The sequence below is a fragment of the Arctopsyche grandis genome, chromosome 4 (assembly GCF_051622035.1).
Source record: "Arctopsyche grandis isolate Sample6627 chromosome 4, ASM5162203v2, whole genome shotgun sequence".
Taxonomy (NCBI): Eukaryota; Metazoa; Arthropoda; class Insecta; order Trichoptera; family Hydropsychidae; genus Arctopsyche; species Arctopsyche grandis.
In genome coordinates, this window is record NC_135358.1 from 4,599,656 (window position 1) to 4,612,756 (window position 13,101).

The window sequence follows — 13,101 nt, forward strand, 5'->3', positions numbered from 1 at the left end:
CATCTTGGGCAAAGCTCAATTTATTTATTCTTCAGTTAAACATATTATTTTTCTGATAAAATATATGCATGTCAGAAAAATAATTTAAAACTCCCTACTAGGACAATATTCTCTTTCTCAATACTAAAATGAAAATAAGCTCATACATATATAGCTTTGATTATTAACTATTCAACTACACTTATGTACCTATATATGAAATATACATATATGTATATGTATGTAGCTAGCATGAACAATATAATATAAAGAAAAGCTCATAACATTATTCAAAAAATATATGTATACATATTGGAAGTAGACAATGTTTATTTTTAAAAGTGAAACTTGTTAGTAGTGATTACATTTGAGTTATTCAAAAGAAAAACAGTAATGTTTTTATAAACAGTCGGCATACGAAATATTACCTTTGCTACCATAAAATTTCAATCTTTGTCATTTTCATTAAAAATGTACGCATAAGTATATTTTTATAAGATCCCTTTGTAGGATTACATTTTGACAAAATTACGTATTTACATATACCAAAGACAATACAAAGAATCTACTCGATTCCCACATCGAGCATCTCGTCGTCTCGGAGCCAAAATTAACATTCTATATAATACAACATGGCAATTATGCGTGTCCTTTGTGGACTTTCCACTCGAATGCATACTAATTTCGGTCTGATTCCTACATAAATATGTATAATGCCACTAACAGCACTTGTCGCCTTTCACATCACGACCCATTCATAAGAACAAGTGTGAAGTGCATATATTATAAATGTTACATCATCGGGTTCTACTTGCTCCAGCTCACCAACTAGCGGCTAGATATTTTTACACGTGTTGCCAAAGGAACAAAATGTATATTCAAATGTATTATGTGTGGTTGAATATTCACTTGGACTCGGAAGTATACTTGTTTCGTTATACGAATGGCAGTATTGGCATCGTACACCGTAGGATTAGGTCGTGTATGTAGAGCAGACGTTCACTGGCATACAATCAAATATTCATAGTATACTACGGTCGATTGCCAATAAATATATTATCTCGCTTCGTCGATCGATATCAACCCCTATTAGAAGGGAATCAATCTTATATTTGGAACTGTTTGATATAAAATACACCTTATAATCAATTACATTTCAATTATTTATTATGTATGTCGTCATATTAACCTTTGAAGGACGGAGCGTCGAGATCAAACGAGTATCCCGAATCGGGGTCGAGTAAGACTCCAGTATTTTTTAATCAAAATACAGCTTTTCTCGATACAAATGGGTTCAATATATATCTTATTGATCATTTTATACATCAACATAAAAACATTTTTAGTCCTATAGCATATTTTTGACTATTTTGTATTAAAAAATAACGACAAACATTAACATGCAAACGTATGTACATGCGTAAAGCCAACAGGTGACTGCATGAATTAATAGCTACGCGCCAAAAGCGACGAAAACAATAGCTTACGAAAATAAAGCTGTCTCTTTCTCTCGGATTGATTTATCGATCAATAAGAATATGCAGGCGAACAGTCAAAAACATGACTTATTGCTACCGCCTTTAAATCATACTTTGAAACGTAGAAATATAAAAATGTATTTTTTTACGATGTACCCCTTTTATAAATCATACAAAATCTATTAAAATAAACTTCTTGTAGTTCATTCTAGGAATACAAGAAATATAGGGTGTAAAGCTTTGAAAGCCATATAGTTATTACGAAAAACGTAAAAATTGGGGCACTTGCATACTCCACTTCGGTGAGGGAGGGTTAATAACACAAGTACTTGTATAATTAGATTGCACAGAAAAATGTAAAGCTATTGAATGTTTTTCACACGCGATAAGACATCTATCAAGACTGAAAGATACATATCTGATAACTTCAGGCACGTCTGTTGCCACTTTTATCGATGTATACAGAGCTCAATATGAGAAAGGCCCTTAATTTTAATGAAATATCAGATTATTTACAATTATTAAAGACATCATGTTAACAACAAGATCGCTCAGATTATATTCAAAACCTTTTGACAAGCTTTGTGCTAAATTAATATTGTTTATGACAACAAAATTATTCACTACGCTCAAATTTATGTGTGTAAAATGTGCGCTTCTTCATTTTAGAATTTTCTGTGCAGTTTTATGCAATTAAAATTATAATTGATTCAACTGAAAAAGTGCCTTCAAACCTTCAAAATAACACTCAACTATGAATTCAACGTTTTTTTCGGCACAATTTACTGATTGGATTATTTGCATATTCATTTATAAAGACTAAACAAACATTGCGCATAACGATACAGTTTGAAATCAATTCCTAACCATATTCAATGCTTATATTAACAATTTAATTTATTTTATATATTTTTTTACATATGAACAAATATTCCGCACAATATTAAATGCCGATTCCGTATAAAACAGTCATTATATAAAATAATACTGTCTGCTATAGAATTTGTATTCAATACAATTTTATTTCGAAATTCACGTTTTTTCCTAGAAATTCTATAGCCAAAAAGATAGCTCAATTCGTCCGTTGTAAAAATAAAATTTTATCGACTTTTTACGCTTTTTCGCACGTATTGTGATAAAAAAAATATATCTCTCATTTTTTGCGAACACCGTTGTGTATCGTTTAATTTCGCCTAAGCGTCTATTCACTCTTACACCTCCTTTTATTTTATTTATTTTTATTTTTACTGTCCATCGTGAATATTTTACAATGCTCTCACGCACACAAAGGGGGAGCATATTGAATATGTGCAGGATAACAAATAAAATAAAATAAAACACACGTAAGTTACGCCACGTATCGAAGGAATTGTTCGCTTTGCTCGAGCGAGCACAAAAGGAAAAGGGAAAGCGGACACGTGATACTGTTGAGGATTTTTAATTCAAAGGGAAACTTTTACATATATGTACATACTATTGTATACAATATTTGCGGATGAATAGGAGCCATCCATCCGTCGACCCTTCGTATAAATATGTAGATTTGTGTGCGATAAAATTGCATGCAATTGCTCGTCTCGATGAATATCCGTATGCACCGAGTGTATTAGCTATGTATTTATGTATTTTTTCTATTATTTTCATGCAGTGAATGTGGTAGATGGGGAAATCCTAACCATTACTAAGGTGTCTAGGCTTCACATGGGGGCGTATTTGTGCATCGCTTCCAATGGGGTTCCACCATCGATCAGCAAAAGGGTCATGCTCATGGTGCAGTGTAAGTATAACATTTGTTTTTGTACACGAAAGCTTGTAGAAAATATTTTTTATTGAGACTTGAGGCAAATATTCAATGAGTTTATTTATTGATATGCTTCAATTAAAGTCTCTTCACATACATACATATATAATAGAAAATTTTTACTAAAAATAGTAAACTCTACATTTAACTAACTCAGGCGTCGGTGACCTTTTTCGCTACCGGTCAAAATAACCCAAAATCTGACAATTAAATAGATATTTCGGATCAGTGGGTATTTTCATTTTTAAACAGTCTTTTAGTTAATATTATATAATATTATAATATAACCAGCAGCGTGGACTAGTAGTTAACATATTATGCTTTCGAACAGAGTGATCACAGTTCGATTCCCACTAGTATCTGTTGGCCAGACCATGGTTTGTGAATCCAGGTAGATCGTGTGGATCCAGGTAGATTTTCATTGAAACGGTTCCTGTAAATTAGCATCTTCTTACTAATATCTCTTGAAAATTTCAAGTTATTCAACGTCTTCCAAACTCAAGTTAAAAACTCTTCCTCTATCTCTGTGAATAGATAGGCAATAATACAAAAAAATACACAGCCACACACACATTTTTTTAGATCATGAAAACGAGATCAGTAATCGATTCTCAGTTCGAATCGGTCAAAATCTCGAGCTCGAATTTTCGCATGATCACAAAACTTCATCTATTGTAACTACGTACATATTTAGATAAAGTAAAAATATCAGTTAGGGTGAAATCAGACTACGGTAAATGTGGGACGTGGGTTTTTTAGATAGTTTTAAACATATAGAAAAAATGTAGCGTTCATGGGACGCGTACATGAGATAGTCCTTTCAAAACGATACATTCGACCTAAATCGTTGAAATTTTATGGTAGTATTTATCCTTGCTTGACAGTGATCTATACCAAAACGAGCCTTCGGACCATTTTCGGTAAAATTGTATCCTTGCTTGACAGTGATCGATAACGAATATGGGATACACCGTTATCAATCACTGTCAAGCAAGGATAAAATTTTACCGAAAATAGTCCGAAGGCTCGTTTTGGTATAGATCACTGTCAAGCAAGGATAAATACTACCATACAATTTCAACGACATAGGTCGAATGTATTGTAACGTATGCCACCGCTTAAGTGCAATCGGATTAGGCCGAGTAGCATCCCAGAGAAATTGGTTTTGAGGATTATCTCCAGACTAAGTGCAAGTCGGTTAAGCAATGGATGGACTTAGCTGTCAATAGTGGCACCCAGCCACTTTCCACTAGAATTCTTAGGACTGGCAACGTGAAAGCGTGGGATTGCATATCTGGTACGTGACCATAACAATAGGTCAACAAACGTGTTGAGGAAGATGCCCGAGCGACCTGTCCTTTATAAGAAGGCACTTGGACCATATCAAGACATTCTGGACGGAGCACTGGCAGTGCGTGTATCTCTTGAATCACCAATAAATGCTGTGACACGACTTTGGCCTTTTACTTGGATCCTCCACCCACCCCTACGCAACCGTATCGTTTTAAAAGGGCTATCCCATGTACGCGTCCCATGAACGTTTTTTCTATATGTTTAAAACTATCTAAAAAAAACCACGTCTCATATTCACCGCTGTCTGATTTCGCCCTTAACAATGATTTTTGTGCTGAAATAAAACTATCAAATTAGTACACTATTATAGCATCACTATACATACAACGCTCGCATTCATTTAAAGCCTTTCACATACATAATAATATATAATATATATTATATAATATATAATATATAATACATAAGCCAGCAGCATAGCTCGGACGTTAAGCTTCTGCTTACCGTCAAGAAGGTGCCGGGTTCTATCCCTGAATGAAAATGAAGTTTTCAGAGTATGCTGTTGGTCAGACCTGGATTTGTGACTCCAGGTTGATCGTTTCCTATCAGAGTTTGCCAATTTTCTCTGATTTCATTGTTGAAACGGTTCCCGGAAAAAAAAATTGGCTAAAAATCCTTCCTACCTACTATGTCACCACTATTTGAAATTTGATGGATGTACAATAAAAATTTATGTACAATTCATAGATGTCTCGTTAATTTGCGAGTTTTTTCAGTGTCTCGCAATTCAACGACTTATAATAAAAAAATGCTGCATTTGTATTTGTAATTGGCCAGGAAGGCGCATTGGGATTTACCTGTAAGGCCTTCCTGGTATATATGTAAAATAAAAAAAAATAAAATAAAATAAAAATAATAGGCATCACATTTTGACATATGCGGATTAAATTTTCGAAACGGACACCGAAGTATATTTATAATAATAACAACGGTAGCACTTTCATCCATCAACCGACGCCACTTCATCATCCGGACGTAATTAATAATATGTATTTATAGTTCCACCGATGTTGTCTATCCCAAATCAACTGGAAGGGGCGTACATAGGGCAGGACGTGGCACTAGAATGTCACACCGAAGCATATCCACCGTCAATCAACTACTGGACTACAGAGAGAGGCGATATGATACTTTCAGGTAAACTTCCCCCAAACCCCTTGTACACAAAATACGTAGATTACCCATTATCTCTCGAGTTTGTATGTATGTACGTCTGCGTAATTAGATTCTCGTGTGGTTTCGTTGGGTGTCTGTCGCACATGTGTCATTCTTTTGCAAGAAACAAAACTATTGTATATTGCATTGTAGAAATGGAACCAACAGGTGACAAATACGAGGCGGTGTCGATGGACAGCGGCTACAACAGATACATGATGCTGAAAATTAGAGGCGTCTCTGCAAGGGACTTCGGCTCGTACAAATGCGTCGCCAAGAATTCCCTCGGCGAAACCGACGGGATTATTCGACTGGATGGTAATTCAAACTATTTATACTGTGCCAAAATCAGAGAAATGTTATAATGATAGAAGTGCCTTTACGAATAAATAAATTGTGTCAATAATACGCAATACGTCTCCATAACTACGCTATAACGCACGGAATATAATCAGGGTCATCACATATTTACTACAAAAATTAAAGTTTTATTTCGATATAGATTTATTTACAATTTGAGTATATGGTGGTGTTGGGCGTTGGTGGCCAATCCGTTTCTTTTACCATTTGGCGGATAATTTTTATCCACTTTTTTTTTGTATTTGTCTGTCTTTGGTAACTCTTAAATTAACGTGCAATGTATAGTTTCAACAAAAATATGTATAATATAAAATGAACGATGTTTATATTAATTAAACTTCAATAATTGGTTATTGATATATCTGAGTATTCGGCGCCACCAAGAAAAATGTTTTTACATTTATTTAAAAATAATGATTACATTTCTCTGGTGCCACCCCTGAAGTTTTATGTAGAATGCGGGCGGTCACCATGACATTTTTAAAAACTGTCAAACTACGATGTTAATTGATTAATATGATACATATGTAAATTAATTATAAAAAATTAGCCCATGTTGTTTATTGTGTGTTTTTGAATGCATTGTGCAATTTTTAACGATGCACTTGCCCATATTGCGAGTAATATAAACAAACAGAGAAGTTTTTATCCGACTTTCGTCGAGCACCAAGCATCAAATACGACTGGCGCCAAAATTATTTGAAAAGGTCTGTGCACATTCCTCACTTGACAACAATATGACGCCTAAAGCCACTTCTATTATTATAACATTTCTCTGGCCGAAATACGTTCAAAATTCAATAGACGGTTTGTAAGAATTAAAAAATCATCTTTTCTTATAGAAATACCGGCACCCTCTACAACGACGACTATAGCACCGCTTTTTCCGAGTATTCTGATTCCAGCGAGAAAGAAAGGTTTGTTTTTATATTTTATTATTTTCATCATACATAGAATTATTTTTCTCAACAAAAAGGATATTTTGTCTAAATACTAAAAAAAAAATCGAACCATATTTCAAAACACTATATTTACTTAATATCATAAAAGATAACACTATCCTTTCCTGTAACTATGGACAGCAAATTTTCACTGTTTTTACAAATTAGCTACCGATATCTATAGGTCTTTTAGCTGTCAAAGTCTTATCTATTATTAACTTTTGTATGTTTTGGAAACAAATGCGTGTAAATTGTATACTGGCAGAAACATCGTTTATCCAGCAGTAAATATTATTCAGTTTCATTTCATGGTACACATGTATAGGCATAAAGTAAAAAAAAACATAAGTCATTAATAAATTAGTTCATATTTTTATATAAAAAGACAACACTAATTTTATAACACAAATAACAAAGACAACACTATTTTTTATTTTTTAAATGTTATGCTTTTTATATTAAAATAAAGTGAGTAATTAATGAATTATGATTTTTATTATATTATGCCTACACGTTTATCATGAAATAAAACTGAACAATATTTACTATTGGCTAAACGATGTTTCTACCGATATACAATTTACACAAGTTATTAATAGATGAGACTTAGTTAAATGAAAGACCTATAATAAATATGAATTTAATGTTGAATTTTCCCCTTTTAGTAAGATTATTGGCAATTTAAATACAGTATTTTTTTATTTATTTAACTTAAAGTCTCGTTGATGTATTGTCTATCAATTATCATTTTTCTCATGATCCAAACTGGTAAATGGGACATAATTTCTTCCCTTTTGAATTATTGTCTTTATCGATGTACTTTATACATATTTGTTTCGTATACATTTTGAACTTGCCTAATAGAAAATAGTACCTAATAAATATGTCTCTTTAATATAAATATTCCTTTTAACAAACACTAATCCGATAAATCTACAACTTTGTCAATTACTTATACATAGAATATAATACATATTACATTTACAAAAAATTGGGATAATCTTATGGGTTTATTGTTTTTTTTACTCTATCTATTTGTACAATATACATATAATAATTCAATAAACTTGACCGATACTGTAATTGAATTTTCTAACCATATAAAAAACTTATTCAATTTTCTTTTGAAGAGGTTACGATAGGCATAGATAGATTACTAGGTTACGATAAGCATTCATATAATACAAATTTATAATAATTAAATTATTATTTTACAGAAAAGAATCGCAAAAAGGTGCAAAAACAAAAATTCGCTCAAAACAAAATGATAGACGATTACGACGTACAAGACTGGAAAGATCCTGGTAATGAACTAGATTTTAGATCTTGTCTTTTTTTTTACTTTAAAATTGCACTCGGTTGACATTGTCAACCTGAATAGAAGCGAGTTGAATCGTTAGAGTACAAGGTATTTTATTCCATTTCCGGTATGGGTAAGTCCTTTTCCTTTTCATCATTATTCTTTATCACTAGTTCACACGGTGGAAGCTGATCCTCGCAAACTGCAGTTTCTTTTGTTTCCAATCGCCATGTCTCCTTTTCAACACCGCTTCCTTTTTATATACGGTCAATTTAGTCTCGCAAGTTTTTCTACCCCTCACTCCCCTCCCTACATCTACGACTTACCCCTAAGCCAAGATTTATTTTCCCTTTTTCTTTTGTTTGTACACTTTGAATCTGGGAATGGGATTCTGCGGTTTCGCTGAAACTTTACATCTCGTGAAATTATTTTATGTCCACGATAGAGAGAGAGGGTTTTTTACCCAAAAAGGTTTCGAAAACTCACATGTTCGAGTATATTTTTTATATAGTATTATTTTTTAATCAATTTTTAATATATCTTATTTTTTGTTTTCAGAATATGACTACACTATGGGTTCGGCAAGACCCCCACCATCTGCTCTGAGTTCAAGTCCTTCGATTTACACCAACATCAATTTAATCATTGCACTCTCTCTTCTGAATATATTCGCAAATATATCAACTATATTCCAAAGGTGCAAACGGTGAGATTTAGTGAAGATGCACTGAATCAAAAAAAAAAAATCAACAATAACTACGAAACAATAAATGAATTTTAATTTTTCTATAAAAATTATTCCTAAGCTGAAATGTTTGTAAATATTCAACACGTGAATATTTGTATATTATTTTTAGGTCAATGTTCCTTCTTTACGCAAGGCATATTATATTTTTTAGATGAAATAGTCATAGTCGATATGAATCTAATTATATATATATACATACATTATTATTGAAAAACCTTGTGATATTTTTATACTCGTTCTGTTTATATATAATATGAACTAACTGTTATGTAGTAAAGTGGAATGCATTGTGTAGAGTGTTTAAATAAAGTAAATAAATTTTTAAAAAATGCGTAAGGTAATACTAAAACTGGAAAAATATAAATGTGAAATTGGCATATTATCTTATGAAACGTTGGCTGTAACTTGATTAAAATTTGCTTGCATATGGTACGTTACTTTAAAAAGCTTTCCCATTTATATAATATATAAATAAATAAATAAATACAAATTTCTTGAATTGTGAAAGTAAATTCATACATAATATGCTTTGAAAATGTCTGAAATGCTTTCTTAAATAAAATTTATACAAAAAACATACATATATCTTTCCAATCGATACGTAACATACAAATCATGAAAATCATATCACGTCATTAAACCTTGTGATCATTAAAAACATACCAAAAAATTTAATATACATATATGTATATATTATATTTGTATAAAATTTATTATAAATAAATGTACGTCAAAAATCACAACGACTTCAATTATACATATTAGAGAATGTTTGCGAGGTAAATGCTATGTTAAACAATGTTTATTCAAATTAATCAATTTAAATTTTCGTTTCCATTTTATTTACATTTAAAATTGTACAAATGAATGTTTAAATTTGACATACTAATTAATGTAAATAAATGTAAAATCATAGAAAGATCTTACTGTGTACGTTTTCTATCTCAATAATAAATACATATGTTTGTATGTGTTAAATAAAAAGGCAATGTTTCCAAAATAATTCCGTCGAAACATTGAATGTAAATATATAAATGTTATGCTATCTTTAATAAAAAAAAATATAGAATTGTAAATGTTTTTGTAAAATGAAAAAGAAAATGTTTATGTTATATCAATAAATCTCGAAAAAGAAATCCCGATAATTTTTATTATTCGCTTTGTTTATAAATTAAATATTCATGTAAGTATCCAATTCAAGAGTCAAATCATGTATGTACATATAATAAACTCATTAGTCTCATATTTGTATATTTTTAATGCATTTATAAATTCGATCGCGTGACAATGGCGGCACATTAGCGTATGACAAAAGTGTCACTATATCACTTATTATTACCACGTGACAGAAAATCACATTTATTATAATTTTTACGACAGGAAATCGTCTAAGGTCACTGTGTGATTAAAATAAACATATCTACATTACGATCTTTATTATTTAAATGCAAATGGGAAATCAATAAACACGTGTTGGATTGGAATCATTGTTGTCGATTTGAAAACAAACTACAATGCATACTAATGTATAGGTATAATGAATTGAGTTTCAGTATCGTAAAATTCAAACAATTAATAATAAAATAAAGAAATTGAAACTATAGAAATTATATACATATATAGCTTTACAAAATGAAATCGGTATTATTGAAAGCACTTCAAGTAAATGAGCTTTATTTCATAATCAATCTCAAACATAAGCAAGTTAGCAAAGCTAATTTAATAATATTTCAAATAATTTACAAGTTCTTTGTAACTTTAAGTTTTGTTTATTTTCAAACAATATTAAGTCGCAAATCCATAGTCACGTTTTTCATGAAATTACATAGACTGTTTTATCAAATCATCATTATTTTACAGTTACAGTTGTATCATATCAGTAAACATATCACCCAGAGGTTCATTAGTTGATAGTTTAGTCATTAAAAAATGACATCAAAGCACAATTTTTGATTAAAAAATTGGACTTACAAAGCTAAGAAGCAACGGCAACAACATTTTTCATACTATTTAGAAGATACACAAAATTAAATCAAGGTAAGAAAAATACAATCAACGTAAACTCTATAAATAGCAGAATCTCTCAGAAACCCACACACACACACACACACACGGGTACAATCTCAAGGCATCCCGGAAGAATCCCTTAAGTCGCAACCCAATACAGAAAAAGGAGTCCTTTGCAGATTAGGGGCTAAACTATTTATAACGGATTGCCGATTCAACGGGAGCGCCGTAGCTTACACTTCATAGATTAGAATTAAATAAATATTTATTGTTATCATCCGGACGGTATAAATTATCCGTGGCCATTTTAATCCCGCTACAAATAACAAGGGAGGATCATAAATAAAATAAACCGAATTCGGGACGGAGTTAATCTCGTAGTTGCGGCCTGCGGCCGAAATAAATTTCCTTCTTAGGTTTTACGGGCGAGTTGTAAGGCCCCACCTTTAAGGTTTTGGACCTTACTACATACCTCGAGGCGTCCTTTTATTGAGCCACTTTTGACCGGGGCATTATTATGGCCGAGTGGTGAACCATCCCACTAGTACGCACTTACACATCACACACACACCCTCGCAAACAACTCCAATTGGCAACCGAACTTTTCAAATTCCATCTCAAAAGCTTACAATAAGACGTTTTAAAACTTATATAAGAGAATCATACAAATTAAAGTCAGTCCTCAAGTGAGGATTTACATAAATAAAAGTATATATGTACATATATACGTACATCGCGTCCAAAATTTGGCAACACTGAGCAACAAAAAAAATTACCAGAGCGGAGACTAACCTTTATTAAATTTGACCCACTGAATTTAAATATGATAATGATTTTTGTTGGTATATGATCGTTTACGAGATTCGTTTATGAGCGTTTAAAAATATGCGCGATTTTTATAGTTTTTTATTAAAAATCTAGTATCGATGTGCTCAAAGTGAGTATTGGAATTAATAGTCAGATATTTTTTCTATTAATTGTGATTTTTTTTTGTTTTAAAATACTTTTTTTTTACAGATTTTTTCTCCGTGCTATTTTTCGTTTATTTGGCCATTTTTTTATTTCACCACGTTTAAAAGGATTAGTTTTCTATCTCAATATTTTTTTTTTATCAAAACGTATCATATTCGAATTCAGTGGGTCAGTCAAACTTAATTAAGATTGGTTTGTCTCCGCTCTGGTAACTCAAAAACGTGATTTTTTTGTTATTAATAATTAGGTAATTTTCAAATAATATATAAATTATCCTTCTCAAAATCACCCAATGAAAATCAAAAAAAAAAAAAACCCAATGAAAATCAAACTGAAGAAACACTAATAGAAAATAAAAGCTAAAACCATATATTGTCGGTCTATTAATAACACTTTACGGTCCGCTCACGCGTATATGCGTGAATAAAAACTTTGAGTAAAAGTCCGCTCACGCGTATATGCGTGAATAAAAACTTATCGTAAACGTCCGGTCACGCGTATATACGTGAATAAAATTAGCTTGCGCTTTGTGTACATACACGCACACAAAAGCAAATTCCCATACATATATGTATGCATACATATCTATATGTGTGTATGTATATCTATATGTATTTATTTTAACGCTGAGATGATCTCATCATCGGTTAAAGGTCATCTGAAAATCTTGATTTACTTTTTTTATATAATAAAATTTTTGAATTGAGAAAAAAAATTTAAAATATTCTCATCATCTTAACGATATAATTAATTGCAAAATTTAAAATGCAATAATTTTTTGTACCAGGGTAACCATCCTTTTTTTATAGAAAAAAATTTTTGAAGTGGGAAAAAAAATCTAAAAATATAGCATCGTCTTTTAGCTATAAATAATTGTAAAACTTAAAATAAAATAATTTTTTGGACTGGGGTGACTAAACTTTTTTTATACAACAAAATCAGATGGAGTCAGAAAAAAAAGAAAAATTATTAAAACCATTTTTGGGCTATAAATGATTGCAAAATTT

General features: G+C 31.3%; 1 protein-coding gene across 2 annotated transcripts in view; it reads left to right on the plus strand.

Annotated features, from left to right (window-relative positions):
- LOC143910287 (lachesin-like) overlaps positions 1-9,101 on the plus strand; it is a 52,582-nt gene extending 43,481 nt beyond the window's left edge. The window contains exons 7-12 of one of the 2 annotated variants that reach the window (XM_077428691.1): positions 3,106-3,234; positions 5,611-5,748; positions 5,935-6,084; positions 6,969-7,043; positions 8,285-8,371; positions 8,926-9,101. In XM_077428691.1, coding sequence (XP_077284817.1) covers positions 3,106-3,234; positions 5,611-5,748; positions 5,935-6,084; positions 6,969-7,043; positions 8,285-8,371; positions 8,926-9,077 — 731 coding nt within the window. In that variant the 3' untranslated portion in view covers positions 9,078-9,101. Of the gene's footprint in view, positions 1-3,105; positions 3,235-5,610; positions 5,749-5,919; positions 6,085-6,968; positions 7,044-8,284; positions 8,372-8,925 lie in introns of both variants that reach the window. The other variant, XM_077428690.1, reaches the window with a different exon arrangement.
- Positions 9,102-13,101: the final 4,000 nt, after the last annotated feature.